Genomic DNA, 17,294 nt, shown 5'->3' on the forward strand with positions numbered 1-17,294 from the left:
CCAATCAGTCCTTGCCTATCCAAATACATGTAAATCCTGTCCCTCAGGATTTCCTCCAACAACTTGCTCACCACCGGTGTCAGGCTCAATGGTCTCTAGTTCCTTGGCTTTTCTTTACCACCTTTCTCAAATGGTGGCAACACGTTAGCTAACCTCCAGTGTTCCAGCACCTCGCCTGTGATTATCGAAGATTCAAATATTTCAGCATGGGGCCCAGCAATCACTTCTCCAGCTTCCCACAGAGTTCTAGAGTACACCTGATCAGGTCTTGGGGATTTATCCACCTTTATGCATTTTAAGATATCCAGCATCATCCATTTTTCAACATTTCACCATCTATTTCCCCACATTCTATATTTTCCATGTCCTTCTCCACAATAAACACTGATGCAAAATACTCATTTAGTACCTCATCCATATCCTGCAGTTCTACACATAGGCTGCCTTGCTGCTTTTTGAGGGGCTCCACTCTCTCCATAGATCCCCTTTTGTCCTTAATGTGTGTATAAAATCCCTCTGGATTGTCCTTAACCCTATTTACCCTCCTGATTTCCCTCAAGTATACTCGTACTGCCCTTGTACTGTTATAAGGATTCACTCTACCTGACATATACTTTTTTCTTTTTCTTGACCAGAACCTCAATCTCTCTAGTCATCCAGCATTTCCTACACCTATCAGTCTTGCTCTTCATAGTAACAGGAACATACTGTCTCTGGACACTCTCATTTTTGAAGGTTTTCCATTTTCCAGCTGTTGCTTTACCTGCAAACATCCACCCCCAATCAACTCTTGAAAGCTCTTGCCTAATACCATCAAAATTGACCTTCCTCCAATTTAGAACTTCACCTTTTAGATCCGGTCTATCCTTTTCTATCACTATTTTAAAACTATTAGAATTACAGTCACTGGCCCCAAAGTGCTTCCCCACTAACACCTCAGTCACCTGCTCTGCCTTACTTCAAGAGTAGGTCATGTTTTGCACTTCCTCTTGTAGTTACAACCGCATTCTGAATTAGAAAATTTATTGTACACAAATTCTTCTCCATCTAAATCTTTAACTCTATGTAGTGCCAGTCTTTATTTGGAAGGTTAAAATCCCCTAACATTACCATCCTATTATTCTTACAGATAACTGAGATTGCCTTAGAAATTGGTTTCTCAATTTCCTGATTATTGGGTGTGGGGGTTGCTACAGTTCAATCCCAATAAGGTGATCATCCCTTCCTTATTTCTCAGTTCCACCCAGATAACTTTATTGGATGTATTCCCAGGAATATCCTCAAGTACAGCCATAACGTTATCTCTTTTCAAAAACGTCACTCCTTTCTTGACCCCCTTTCTATCTTTCTGATAGCATTTGTATCTGGGAACATTAAGCTGCCAATCCTGTCCATCCCTGAGCCATGTCTCTGTAATTGCTACAATATCCCAGTCCCATGTCCCTAACCATGCCCTGAGTTCATCTACCTTCCCTATTAGGCATTTTGCACTGAAATAAATGCAGTTTAATTCATCAGTACGACCTTGTTCTCTGCTTTGTTCCTGCCTGCCCTGACTGTTTGACTTACTGCTTTTCCCAACTGTACCTGTCTCAGACTGATTTCTTTCCTCACCATCTCCCTGGGTCCCACTCCCCCCACCTTACTGGTTTAAATACTCCCAAGCAGCTCTAGCAAATCTCCCTGCCAGTATATTAGTCCCCTTCCAATTCAGATGCAATCTGTCCTTCTTATACAGGTCACTTCTATTCCAGAAGAGATTCCAATGATTCAAAAATGTGAACCCTTCGCCCCTGCACCAGCTCCTCAGCCACGCACTCATCTGTTCTTTTCTCCCATTCCTACCCTCACTAGCTCATGGCACCAGGGGTAATCCAGATATTACTACCCTCAAGGTCCTCCTTTTTAAATCCCTGCCTAATTTCCTGTCTTTTCCCTTCAGAATCTCATCTTTTTTTCCTTCCTATGTCATTAGTGCCACTATGTGCAATGGTCTCTTGCTGGTTCCACTCCCCTTTTGAGAATAGTCTGCACTCAGATATCCTTGACCCTGGCACCAGGGAGGCAACACTCCATTCTGATTCCTCATTGTTGGCTGCAGAAACGTCTGTCTGTGCCTCTGGTTAGAGAGTTCCCTATCACAATCGATTGCTTGTAATGATGGATGTGTCAGATTCCATTAGAGTTAGACTGTGTACCAGAATCCATCACTTATTACATTTTCCAAAACAGCATACTTGTTTGAGATGGGGATAGCCATAGGAGACACCTGCACTATCTGCCTCCTTCTCCTACCTTTCCTGGAGGTAACTCATCTACCTGACTGGATCTGCAATTTTTCTCCCTTCCTATAACTGCTATCTCCTAACTCCTGTATATTTTTCATTGCTTGGAGCAGCATTTAGAGGCAATCTAATAGGACTCGCAAATAAACATTTACTGCAGATATAATCATCAGTAACATGGAAATTCCCCCTAATCCCCCGCATCCTACAAGAAGAGCAAAGCACTTCAGTAAAGGCCATCTTTGCAGTGTAACAATCTACAGACCAGAAAATAGCACATTCTTAGTGCTCTAAAAAACACTGCTCCAAGCTAACTTAGTACCTATGTTCTTTACTTTTAATCAAGAGACAGATGTCAATAAAACATAACTAAAAAGAACCCACTTGACTCGCTATTGAAGACTTACAATAAAAAAAAGACAGCAAGGTTACACTTAAAAGCCAGGCACTTATTTGCTCCCAAGCTGTGAGCTCTCCTATACAGGTTCCTCAAAAGGTCAGCTACGATTTTCAATGTTTGTTTATTTTTCATCTTCTCTGGATGGTGGGAAAAGGGTGGCATAGAATCAAAAAGGTATAACTTAAGGTATAGTCAGAAAAATCTGTTTTCCTGTTGGTTTGTTGTAGGTAGAAAGAGCAAGGGATAAAGGGAGTGAGTTTTAAGAAGACAGTGAAAATGAGATATAAAACAAAGATAATAAATGAGATTTTAAAAAATGAGTAGGGGATTATCTTTGATTTCTAGGATGAAACTATTCTGACAAAATGTCACAAATTAGTGCTAAAATACCTCAAAAGGGGTACTAATTTGTGACATTTTGTCATAATAGTTTCATCCTAGAAAGCAAAGGTAATCCCCTACTTATTTTCTTCTATCTCATTTATTATCTTATTTTATATCTCATTTTCATTGTCTCCTTAAACTTCACTCCCTTATCTCTTGCTCTTTCTACCTACAACAAACCAACAGGAAAACACAGATTTTTCAGACTACACCTTAAAGTTGTCTTTTTGGTTCTATGCCACCTCTTCCCATCATCCAGGCAACTCCTTCAAAGCCCTGACCACAGGTCATCCTCAAATTTCTTTCCCAGTTTCCCTCATAACCAATGAGGTGACCTAATTCACAAGACCCGTCTTATGCTCCCTAACTATCCAATACTCTTCCAAGTCACATACAAAGAAAAGAACAAAGTAAGTTTACAGCCTAGGAACAGGCCCGTCGGCCCTCCATGCCTGAGCTGATCCAAATCTACTGTCTAAACTTACCGCCCAACTCCTAAGCAGCTGTATCCCTCTGCTCCCCACCTACTCATACGTCTGACCAGACACGTCTTATATAAATCTACTATTCCTGCCTCCACTACCTCTGCTGGCAACGCGTTCCAGGCACCTACCACCCTCTATGTAAAGTACTTGTCGCGTGTATCTCACTTAAACTTTTCACCTCTCACCTCGAAAGCGTGACCTCTCGTTATTGAATCCTTCACTTTGGGAAAAAGCTTTTCTCTATCCACCCTGTCTATACCCTTCATGATTTTGTAAACCTCAATCAGGTCCCGTATCAATTTCCTTTTTTCTAATGAAAACAATCCTAACCTACTCAACCTCTCTTCATAGCAAGCACGTTCCATACCAGGCAACAACCTCATAAGCCTTCTCTGCACCCTCTCCAAAGCGTCCACATCCTTTTGGTAATGTGGCGACCAGAACTGTACACAGTATTCTAAATGTGGCCGAACCAATGTCTTTTACAATTTTAACATGACCTGCCAGCTCTTATACTCAATACCCTGACGGATGAAGGCAAGCATACCATATGCCTTCTTGAACACTCTATCCACCTATGCAGCAACTCTTAGGGTACAATGGACCTGAACTCCCAGATCTCTCTGCTCAACTTTTCCAAGGCTCTTCCGTTTACTGTACAATTCGGTCTAGAATTGGATTCGCAAAATGCATCACCTCACATTTGTCTGGATTGAACTCCATCTGTCACTTCTCGCCCAACTCTCCAGTCTATCTATATTCTCCTGTATTCTTTGACAGTCCCCTATGCTTTTGCTACTCCACCAATCTTCGTGTCATGTGCAAACTTGCTGATCATACCAACAGTGCCCTCTTCCAGATCATTTATGTATATCACAAACATCAGTGGCCCTAGCACTGATCCCTTGTGGAACACCACTGGTCACCTTTCTCCATTTCGAGAAACTCCCTTCAACTACTACTCTCAGTTTCCTGCTGCTCAACCAGTTCTTTATCCACCTAGCTGGAACACCCTGCACACCATGTGACTTCACGTTCTCCATTAGTTTACCATGGAGAACCTTATCAAACGCCTTGTCCATGTATATGACATCTACAGCCCTTCCTTCATCTATCAACTTGGTCACTTCCTCAAGGAACTCTTAAGTTGGTAAGGCACGATCTTCCCCGCACAAAACCATGTCGCCTATCACTAATCAGCCCATTCTTTTCTAAATATAAATAGATTTTATCCCTCAGTACCTTCTCCAGCAACTTTCCCACCACTGACATCAGATTCACTGGTCTATAGTTACCCGGAATATCCCTAATACCCTTCTTGTACAGGGGGACAACATGAGCACCCCTCCAGTCCTCCGGCACCTTACCTGTGTTTAAGGATGCGATAAAGATATCTGTCAGGGCTCCATCTATTTCCTCTCTCGCCTCCCTCAGCAACCTGGGATATACCTCATCCGATCCTGAGGATTTGTCCACCTTAATAACCTCTAGCCTACCCAACACATCTTCCCTACTTATGTCAAAGTGATCTAGAGTTATCAAACTTCTATCTTTAATCTCAACATTCATGTCCCTTTCCTCAGTGAACACTGATGCAAAGTAATGACATTGTAAATGGCTGCCACCTCTCCAGTTTAAATTCATCATACCCCTCCATTAAAAGAAAAACAAATCTACCCTTGATCTCATTATCCTTACAAGCTGTTTATCCGACCTTCAACTTCCCTTTTCTTTCCTAAACGTCTGGACTGTTGTTGCCACTCAAATTGTGCCAATTTTGCCAACATTCCCTAATTAGACTTTTGATCTTTGCAACAACATTGAAAATAGCCCTAAGTCAAAAATTACATCCTCTTAAAACTATAGTGTATCATTCCTCATCTTCTAATGCTTTTAACGCAGTCAAATGAGCAAACTCCTCCAAAATCTCTCATTGTCCAGCTCAGAAAGATCTTTCTCACTGAGTTTCAGTCCTACTCATCCAATAGTGGCACAGAATCTCCAGCACTTTTTTTTATTTTCTCTGCTTCGGTATTACCTTCCTAAAAGGTCGATAATTGCCTCCTCCTATCTGTGCTGAATTTGGGCAATACTATCCAAAGACATTGATTAGATTCCCTACAGTATGGAAACAGGCCCTTCGGCCCAACAAGTCCACACCAACCCTCCAAAGAATAACCCACCCAGACCCATTCCCCTACCCTACATTTACCTCTGACTAATGCACCTAACACTATGGGCAATTTAGCATGGCCAATTCATCTGACTTGGTTCAGTTTTCTCACATGAACAGTGGAATGTCCAGTTCCACCACCTACGAGGGTATGATTGATGTCCTTTAGACTCATTCCCAACAGATAAGCAATTTGAATTCCATAGGTTTGATGATGTCTGGAAGGCAATGTTACAAAAGCATAAATACCAGCACAAACCACTTTGGTCGCATGGATTCTCCTATGCTGTACATTATTCATAATTCTATGTAATTTAGCTGAAGACAGTATGAGGCAAATTACACCACAGGATGTACTAAGAATTGAACAGATCTGCAAATAGCACAAAGAATTAAAGTTACAATGAGTGATAATTGGATTACTAGGTTGTTTCTCACCAGGCAAGAATGGGATACAACGCAATTTAGGATCCTTCTGTCCTCCTTCAACAGGAAACTTGTCCAGAAGCTGCATCTACAAAATGAACAGGCAAGAGTGCATAATGTTCATTACATATATAGCACTTTTATAAATGCATTTGCACTTTTTCATTACAAATGATCCAATTTCCCTGAAAAAAAACAATGAAATATGTTTCAACTATTCAGTGGAAAACCCTTACATTCTTTTTTAAATGAATTACTGAATCACATTCTCACTTGAGCTCACTTTTCTTCAGCTTAAATTAAACTTTTCTAGTACCCTACATTAGGTCGCTTACACTCCATAAATTCCAGCTAATCATACCTTAACCCATTCTCTCTGACTTACATTTGCCTAAGCTAACTAACGTAACTGAATTTCAATTCATTGTCTTGGTTTTTTTATTGACGTACTTTTCTATTCAACCTGTTCAGAGATGTTATTACATGCTTCTGGAGCAGGTGGGACTTGAACTCAGGCTTCCCGATCAGTGGTATCCCGATCCAGTTGTATCCCAATCCCAATACTAGTAAAAGAAAGCCTCCAGTTCTTGTCTTAGTTATTAATTCTCTCAATTGTGTTTAGCTGATTATAATTCTGGAATTTATATCAATTTGGTATGCATCTGGGAATGGCTGAACTCAATTTATGGTGCATTGTTTCAGTACATGGTAAAAATGTGCATGCTACTTCTTTAAAGAACAACGAGTTAGCTAAGCCATGAGTTCCTTTTCACAAAATCAGATTAACTCTGTTTGATTACATTGAACTTTTTCAAGATTCCTGCTATGTTTTAAAGATTAGATTACTTACAGTGTGGAAACAGGTCCTTTGGCCCAACAAGTCCACACCGACCCGTAATAATACTTTCTAACATCTTTCCCATGACAGATGTTAAAGTTAGCTGGTCTGTAGTTTTTCACTTTATGTCTCCTTCCCCACTTTTAAGTAAAGATATTGTTATTTGCACAAAGTTAAAAATCACAACACCAGGTTATAGTCCAACAGGTTTAACTGGAAACACTAGCTTTCGGAGCACTGCTCCTTCATCAGGTGCACAGGATTTCCAGTCTCCAACCTGCTCTTGTAGCTTGCAGTATTCTTGCATTTGCAAACGGTGACTAGCAGAGTATAGTAAGGATGTATTTAGACCCATATTGTTGTTAATATATTTGGTCCCTGTGTCCAAATCAATGTTTCCAAATTTGCAGACTATACAAAGCTAAGCAGGAACCTGTCCTGTGAGGAAGATGTAAAACCTTTTCTGGAAGATGGCAGATGGAATACAATATGGGAAAATGAGAGGTTACCATTTTGGTAGAAAGAAAAATGTACAGAGTATTTTTTTTTTAAATGGAGAGGCTGGAAAGCATACATATACAAAGGTACTTGGGTGTCTCATTGATGAGTCGCTGAAGGTTAACATGGAAATACAACTATCTATTAGGAAGACTAATAGCTTTTACAGCAAACAGGTAAGAGTACAGGAGTTGTGAAGTCTATGTATAGGCACATGGCCAGACTGCATTTTTAAAGTACTGCGTGCAGTTTTGCTTGCCTTACTTAAGGAAAAATAGTATTGCCATAGAGAGTGCAAGAAAGGCTCACTAGACCTGTTCCCAGGATGATAGGTCTATCCTATGAAGAGAGATTGGGAAACTGGGCTTGCACTCTCTACAATTTCAAAGAATGAGCGGTGATCTCATTAAAATCTACAAAATACTTAAAAGGGATCGATAGGGTTGATGCAAGTAAGATGTTTCCCTCTTGGAAAAAATCTAGATCCAGAGGGAACAATTTATAAAGATTAGGTGGATGCCAATTAAGACTGAAATGAGGAGAATTTTATTTTACTCAGCTAAAGGTGGTGAATCTTTGAAATTCTCTCCCCTAGCAGGCTGTGGAAACTCAGTCTTTGAGTATATTTAAACTAAGGCTGATTATTGTTTGATTATCAATGGTGCAAAGATATATGGGAATGAAGTATGTAAAAGTCAAAATGTTTGATCCATCATCATCACATTAAATAGCTGAGCAGGCTCAACAGGCTGAACAGCCTATTCCTATGTTTCTATTAACATGTCTACTCTAGTTCAGTTTTTGGTCAATGTTACCCCTCAGAATGGTGATAGTGGAGGATTCAGCAATGGCAATCATTATGAATGTGAAGGGGGGGAATGATTAGATTTGTTTTATTGGACTTGGTCATTTTGATTTGGACAAGGACAGTTTCAGTCTCTGAGGAGTCCTGAATAGTGATGAACATTGTGAAACCATTAGCAAACATCCCCATTTCTGACTTTATAATAGTATTGAAGATTCATCTCAACTGTTCTGGCTTTGAGTTTCACACCCGAATCATTGCAGCTAAAATGTTTCTCCCATCCACCCACATGCAGAATTATCAGCTCCATGTCCAACTCATTGAACTTTTTCATAATCTTGAAAGCCTCTTATCTGGTCTTACCCACAACTTCCTCTTTTCTAAGAGTCCTGGCCTGTTCAAAGTATATTTTCTCCACTTAGCTATCACTCTAGTAAATCCATCATGGACCATATCTTGACATCTTTTTAATAATCGAAGTTAAACCTGAATGTCCCTATGAATATGTCTTAAAAAGTTTAGAGATCCGTGTATCTGTATCCCCATGATCCTTAGATGCACGATACCTTCTCAGAACATTCCAGAACAACTTAGTGTGAAGGAACATTTACTGACATGAATCCTAAACTTTACTTTTCTAGGTTGGACTTCTTTTCAACCTTGGACATTGACATTATGAAGGATATACACAACAGAAAAAGACTATTGGCCCAACCAGACCAGTTATGCTCCGATCTAGCCTCTCACATCTTTCCCCATAAATTTTTCACAATGATTTTCTTCACTTTACTCTCATATCCTCATTTCTGAAAAATTATTAATTGTACACAGTACATTAGAAATAATGCATTAAAGTACCTAAAAATAGAAGAGAGAACTAGATTATGGATGCAAAGTGATCACCTTAACTTTTTTTTAATGTAAAACAAAAGTAAAAATTAACACAACACCATTTTATATTCCAAAAGATTTATTTGGAATGCAAGCTTTTGGAGCACTGCTCCTTCCCCAGGTACCTAGCAGGACAGGATCACAGTACATAGAATTTATTCTAAAAGATCAAGTGTCATACAACTGATGCAATGTATTGAACAACTCTAGATTGCTGTTAAGTCTTTAATATCGCTTACAATATGGATGCAGGTTCCTATTGATTAATATGTAAATCCCAGAACTTCTTTCAAGTCGTAGTTTTGACTTGAAAGAAGTTCTGGGCTTTTGAAAAATATTGAGAATTTTCAAAAATTCAATTCAGTTCTTTCCTCTAAATAGAAAAGCTTCAAAAAAAACAATGCTTGCTTTGATTCAGATTCTAATATATTAATCACTCCAATCAATAGATGGTGGTGGGAGTGATACTAAAACCAGCATTTAGCATTGAGAACGGCTGAAGCTCTTTGATGTCTTTTCATACACACCAGATGACAGAGATTTATCATTAATTTCATTTTTAGAAATGCTAACTCTGAAATGTAGCATTTAGTTTTAGCCAAATTAAAACCAATGTATTTTTATTCGAATTTATTTTTTAAATTGAACTTAAATTCCTCCAGCTGCTATGGTGAAATTTAAACAAGTGTCACTAGAGTATTAACTTCAAATCTCTGCACTACTAACATCTGCTTATATTAGGATCTCATTAAAATTGACACTGATTTTAGGAGACAAATAGTATGATTTTAGTCAAATGCACTTCAGTTTCCATCCATTTCCTTATTGTTGTCACAAAGCTGTTCCTTGGCTCAAGGATACTCTGTCCTTGATTTTTTTCAGACGGATATTAAACCAGGCTGGGCTCCAATCAGTCTGGTTTGGTACAGGGATGAAAAGGATTTTGAGAGGCCTTTTGTTTATATGTAAACAGATGAGACTTCAGGCCAAAGTGGTCTTGTTTTAGAAATGACCTCTATAAAGAAAGGGGAGTGGTCAGCTTTCTAGCTGAGCTGAGCAGTTTTTAGTTCAGTCTTGAACTGTTTGGAAGTTCAACAGGGAGCTGTGTGGAAACTCTATCTCTCTCTCTTTCTGCCCTTCAACTTCAACCTGTAAACAAGTGTTCCATTTATACTGGTTTTTAAAGGGAGTTTGCTTGTTGGGACTGCTGTGTATATTTGGAATAGCATAATTAAGGCTAGTTTGGATAGACTTGAGTTCTGTAGGGGTTCTTTATTCTGTTCTGTGTTACATTATGTAATTTTGTGAATAAATTTTTGTGTTTTTTAAAATCCAGTACTCAACCTAGCTAACTTAATCCAGGTAATTTTCACTGTACACTTACTGAAATAAATTGCAAATTTAAGGTCTGAGCTGCCTGCTTAAGAATGTTGAGTGGTGTGGCTTAGTCCATAACATTGTACATTCTTCGCCTAAATCAGATTTCACATACTTCAATTCAAAAGGTTTTTTTCATTACTCTGCAGCACCACTTTTCCAGCCTGATCTTCTAATTTACATTATAATGCTTTGAGTTTTTTTATTCATTCACAGGTTGTGGATGTCACTGGTTAGGCCAGCATTTACTGTACATCCCTAATTTCCCAGAGAGCAGTTAAGAGTCAATCAATTGCTGTGGGTCTAGAGTTGTATCTGGACTAGGCCAGGTAAGGATTGCAGTTTCCTTCCCTAAAGGGCAACAGTGAACCAAGTGGGTTTTTCCAACAATTGACAATGGTTTCATTGTCATTAGATCTCTAATTCAAGATATTTATTGAATTCAAATTCCACCATCTGCCTTGGCAGGATTTAAATTTGAGTAACCAGAACATTACCTGGGTGTCTGGATTAATAGTCTAGTGATAACACCACTAGGCCATCACCTCCCCTATAAAACAAGATACCCTTCCATTTGGATTTAATAGAGCACCACAATAGTCTATTAAGTCCTTTGTCATATACTCATTTCATGCAAGTGTAAAAACATTTCTCTTACCTGCATTCTCCCCCTTAAGACAGTGTCCAAACCAATCACCATTTGGAGGTTACCAGTGAACAGAAACTGAACTGGACTAGTCATAAGTACTGTGGCTGCTAGAGTAGATCAAAGGCTCTGATTCTTGCAGCTAGTAACTCACCAGCTATATCCCTAAAGCCTGCCTACAAGTCAGAAGTGTCATGGAAGACTCCCGCTAAGCGCAACTGCAACATTTGAGAAGCGTGACACCATCCAGAACAAAGCAATTCACTTGACTCCACAAATATCCACTTTCACAACCATCAACGCTTAGTAACAGCAATGTGTACTCTATACAAGAAATTCACTTCAGAAATTCACCAAAGCATCATCCAAATCCATGACTTACACCATTGAAAAGAACAAGGGTAACAGGTACAGAGGAAACCTAAGATTTGCAAGCTCCACTCCACGTCACCTGCTATCCAGACTTGGAAATTAGATTAGATTAGATTAGATTACTTACAGTGTGGAAACAGGCCCTTCGGCCCAACAAGTCCACACCGACCCGCCGAAGCGTAACCCACCCATGCCCCTACATTTACCCCTTTACCTAACACTACGGGCAATTTAGCATGGCCAATTCACCTGACTTGCACATCTTTGGAGTGTGGGAGGAAACCGGAGCACCCGGAGGAAACCCACGCAGACACGGGGAGAATGTGCAAACTCCACACAGTCAGTCGCCTGAGGCGGGAATCGAACCCGGGTCTCTGGCGCTGCGAGGCAGCAGTGCTAACCACTGTGCCACCGTGCCGCCCATAAGATCACCGTTCCTTCAATGTTGCTGAATCAAAATTCTACACCATCCTCCCTCAGCAGCAGACGTGTATCTACACCAAATGGAGTGCAACAGTTCGAGAAGGCAGATCGCCATCTCAAAGGGCAATTGGGGATAGATAATAAATGTTGGCCCAGCCAGCAACACCCATATTCCATGGATGAACAATAAAATACATCAAGCTGTATAACTACAGTTTGACTGTAGTTTCCAGTCCTATTATCCTAAAAGATTAGCAACTTTACACATCAAGTTAAATAGAAAACAAAGAAAATGCAGGGTTTTTTTAAAACCAAATTCATTCATGAGATGTGGGCATCACTGCCAATCCAGTGGCTAAGTGAACTTAAATTACATGGCTGCCATTGTCAGATTTCAATTCAAAAAATAGGAACAGAAGTCAGCCATTAGGCTCCTCAAGTCTGCTGCACCATTTCAAAAGATCATGGCTGATTGGACTGCAGCCTTCCTCCACCTTCCAGTCTCAATTCCATAACCCTAGATTCTCTTGCAAACCAAAAAGAACTGCCAAAGTTATCCTTGAATTCCTTCCATTATCCATCGCTCCTTTAAGTACAGAATTACCAGGTTATCAACTCTCAGATAAAATTCTTTGTCCTCATCTTAAATTGGGAGACTTTTTTTTCCAGAAACAGTGGCCCAAAATTCTAGATTCCTTCTATTTACCGACAGGTGATGGGAACAGGTCTCGGCGTTTCTAATCCAGAAACTCTTTTAACAGAACACTATAAAAGATAGCGTTTGAAACAATACCTCCTGCTCAAACAAAAGATGTGTTTAAGGCTGTTGGAGATCAATTATCTCAGTTCTAGGAGATCACTGCAGGAGCTCTTCAGCACAGATATTTTCAAATCAACTTGTTCAGAAATGTTATTACACACCATTGGATCAGGTACAACTGAACAGAGACCTCCAGACTCAGAGGCAGAAGGGCTCCTCAGGATCGATATTATCAATCAACTTGTTTAGCTGTGTTATTACACACCTCTGGAGCAGGTGAGACTTGAAACTGAGCCTCCTGGCTCAGAGGCAGGGCTCTCCTCACAGTAGATATTTTCTAATCAACTTGTTCACAGAGGTTATAACAAATTTCTGATCCAGGTGGGACTTGAATGTGGGTTTCCTAGCTTAGAGGTAGGGACACTATCACTGTGCCAAAGGAGTAGTCGATCATCAGAGCATTGTCCTGAGCACGACCAAACTCAGTCGATTCAAGGAGTGTCAACTTACCCTTCTCAACAATACAGCACTGGAATTAAGGGGGATGATGTGGTGCAGTGGTAGCATCCCTACCTCAGGATCAGTAGGCCCTAATTCAAAACCCATCTGCTCCAATGGGGTGTAATAACATTTCTGAACAGGTTTATGGGAAAAATATCTACAGCATCAGAACTGGGAATATTCAGTGATGCCTGCAGCGTGCTATTTGTAATTCCACACAAACAGAGTTTAGAGCAATGAGGGGTGATCTTATTGAAACAAAAGATTTGAGGGGGATTGGCAGGGTAGATATTGAGAAGATGGTTTCTACTGGTGGGGAATCTCAAACTACTGATTTAATACTGAATTGCAAAGGAATTGTCTCTCTCCAGAGCAGATAGTCAATATTTGGAATTCTCTACTGGGGATGTGGAGGCTAGATGACTGAAAGTATTTTATAAAGTATGTAGATTTTTGAAATAGCAGTGAACTGACAGCTATGCTAAGCTGGCATTAAAGAAGAGTTGAGGCCTAGAGCAGATTTTGTTCACTGATGGGCAGATTGAGTGGCCAAATGGCCTATTCCTATTTCTCACATTCTGATGTTCTTATTCAGATCCATTTGTAGCAAGACTCTGAGATCAACTGAATTTGTGCAAGTAACATTCACGTCACTCAAGTGCCGGGCAAAAACCAGGACAGAATTTAAATGTTCTCTCTCACAGATTTTCCCATTATTAACATTCCAAGAGTTGTTAATGACCAAAAACTGAACCAGACCAAGCATATAAACTTGGTACAAATGAAATCAGAGATGAAGAATTCTGAAGTAACAACACCGCCTACCCAGTGCTTATTCACCCTCTACAAAGGACAAGTCATAAGCAATGGAGTACTCCTCACTTGCCCACATGAATGCAACTCAAGATATTTGATACTATCCTGGACAAAGCAGCATATTCGACTGACACCCCACCCACCAGTGACACAATGGATGTGTACCTATTTACAAGATGCATCAAAACGCTGACAGCATCTCTGACAACAGATTACCACTTGCAAGTTCCCCTCCAACCCACAAAGCATTCTGACTTGGAACTATAGTGACAATCCTTTATTGTTGCTCGTCAAATGCTGGAATTTCCTCCCGAACAGTACTGAGTGTTTGGACACCCCACTCTGCAGCAGTTCAAGAAGCCCCGTTTAAGGGCTGTTATGGATGGGCAATAAATGCTAGCCCGGCTATTAATGTCCACATACTGTGAACAGCTGCAAAAGGGCTTTAAAATAAATGAAACAGCGTGGCTCGGAAATACCTCAAAATGACAAAGGAATAGCAGGTATTCTACACAATCTCTTATTAGTAACCAACGAGAAAAGTTTCTTTTTCAAACACAGTCTAGGATGCAGCCAAGATCAGAATCAAACTAACAAATTTTATATGCAAGGTAACTTTAAATTGTTATCAAGTTGAAGGTGTATACTGTACCTTTAAGAGAGAGTGAATGCTGTTCAAATTTAACCAGTTTAAATTATGCCCCAGGATAATAAGACTCAATCAAGTTTGAATTTATTGTTTTGCCAACATTGAATCAATGAGATGATCTGATATTGGGGACATGAAATGCAGATATTTTGAAAATTGCAGAGAGAGCAACTGCCATTGAGAGATACAAGAAATTAGGAAACAATCAAAAAAGGTACCTTTTCATATGAAACATATTCGCTGTAAAAAAAAAACGACGAGCCAGTGAGATCTTCAGCTGGAAGACAACAGACACCAAAGACAACAGCGGGTGTGTGGTTTTGAAATTAAGTTGACACAATCTTAATAAGTGTCTTCTGGAACAGCATATTCTTGTAAAGTTGGAAGCAAATAATAAGCAGTAAAGAGAAAGAGGGCTTAGAGTTGTGATTAGTTGTTGATTGATGTTCACTTCTGGAGTTGAAAAAAATTGATGATATTTTCTTTAAATAGTGGAATTTGGGAGTTTTCTGTCACATATTATAAGAGATTACCACGAGGTGAGTTTTCCTGGGTGTTTGGTTTAATTAACAGAAGGGCTCACTGCTGTGTTGTAACAAAATTAAGTAAATAATTCTGACCTTGGTGGATTTTCTCCTCTTTGTTCATGGCTCAGAGGTTTTCCTTTTCAGATATTTATAAAGTTTCTTTTGAAAGTTACTACTGAACCAGTTTTCAAAATCTTTTCTGACACTGCATTCCAAATCACAAATTACATTTAAAAAAACAGTTCTGGGCCCTGAAGATTACCAAGATCATCAGTAAGTCATACATTGTCATAAGGACAAACTGAGTGGATGGACAGCTAGAACAAAGGGGGGAGAAAAGTGATAGAGAATTTGTATAGAGTTACTGACACAGAATCACTTGAATACCGTTTACAATTATAGGCAATACCCAGGTTGCAAATGGGTTCTGTTCTTGAGTCCATAAGCAAGTTAGTTTGTACACATCAGAACACCAAGCAGAAAATTATAAAGTAGCCGGCTGCAGGATATGTTTGTATGTTAAATATTTAAAATCATATCCCTGCATGGGATTGTAAATCGGACGCTCGGTAGTCAGAGACCCCCTGTAACTGGATTAATCCAAGGATAAGGCAACTGAGATAGAGGGCATCTTCCTATTTCTAGGCCAGGAGACCCAGGTCCAAGTCCCATCTGTTCTGAATAAGTTGATTAGAAAATATCTCCAGTTACAGAAGAGAAAATCCAGCTCAGGGGAGATTGCAAAGTTTCTCCCACGTCAATCTTTGAGCCATGCATTAACCTGCTTAATCTTAGTGACCCTATAACAATTAGCTCGTGGCTCAGGTAGTAATCCAGAGATTACCACCTTTTTGGTTCTGCTTTTTAATTTAGCTTCTAGCTCGCCGTACTCCCTTAGCAGAACCTGTGCTGTAGTTTAATCTATAATCGGTGGTACCTAAGTGGACCATGACCATTGGATCGTTGTCCTTCCACTCTAAATTCCTCTGCAGCCCAGATGAGATATACCAAACCCAAGCACCAGGCAGGAAACAAGACCTTCGGGATTCTTGATCCTGGTCACAGCGAACACAGTGTCTCTGCCCTTAACTATACTATCCCCAAGTACAACAACATTTCTCTTCTTTACCCCCACTTGAATGGCTCCCTGCACCACAGTGCTGTGGTCAGTCGGCTCATCCTCCCTGCAGTCCTCATTCCTGTCCACTGAGGGAGCAATACTCTTGAACCTGTTGGACAAGGAAAGGGGCTGAGACTTCTGCAATTCTACCTCCTGGATCCCTCCACTGCCTCACACACAGCTACACCCTGCCGTTCCTGACCACTGGCCAAATCAGAGTTGACCTCCCCCTCTCCGAGGATGAAAGATCAGCCCTCAGCAGAGGCCTCACCTTCGTCCCCCTACACTCCTGGATTAATGAGTTCAACACGCGGCGAGACATTGAACAATTCTTCCGCCGCCTTCACCTCCACGCCTACTTCTTCAACCAGGATTCTCGCCCACTCTCTGACGATCCCTTTCCCCCTCCAACACACCCCATCCACCTGGACACCCCGTGCTGGCCTCTTATCCCCCCTTGATCTCTTCATAGCCAACTGCTGCCGTGACATTAACTGCCTCAATCTGTCCACCCCTCTCACCCACTCCAACCTCTCACCCTCACAACGTACAGCGCTCCACTCCCTCAGCTCCAACCCCAACCTCACTATCAAACTGGCAGACAAGGGAGGCGCGGTGGTAGTTTGGTACACCAATCTTTACACTGCTGAGGCTAAATGCCTGCTCGCAGATACCTCCTCCTACTGTCCCCTTGATCATGACCCCACCTCCCACCACCAAAGCATCATCTCCCAGACCATCCATAACCTCATCACCTCAGGGGATCTCACATCCACCGCCTCCAACCTCATAGTCCCACAAACCCACACCGCCCGTTTCTACCTCCTGCCCAAAATCCACAAACCTGACTGCCGTGGCTGACCCATTATCTCAGACTGCTCCTGCCCCACCGAACTCATTTCTGCATACCTTGACACG

The 17,294-nt window shown here is 40.6% G+C and overlaps 1 protein-coding gene across 1 annotated transcript in view; it reads right to left on the reverse strand.

The window, feature by feature from the left end:
• The window catches only part of sh3pxd2aa (SH3 and PX domains 2Aa), a 310,500-nt gene that overhangs the window by 236,455 nt on the left and 56,751 nt on the right, over positions 1 to 17,294 (reverse strand). Inside the window, exon 3 of the mRNA XM_043712866.1 lies at positions 6,166 to 6,241. Coding sequence (XP_043568801.1) covers positions 6,166 to 6,241 — 76 coding nt within the window. The remainder of the gene's footprint in view (positions 1 to 6,165; positions 6,242 to 17,294) is intronic.

The sequence above is a fragment of the Chiloscyllium plagiosum genome, chromosome 22, assembly GCF_004010195.1.
Source record: "Chiloscyllium plagiosum isolate BGI_BamShark_2017 chromosome 22, ASM401019v2, whole genome shotgun sequence".
Taxonomy (NCBI): Eukaryota; Metazoa; Chordata; class Chondrichthyes; order Orectolobiformes; family Hemiscylliidae; genus Chiloscyllium; species Chiloscyllium plagiosum.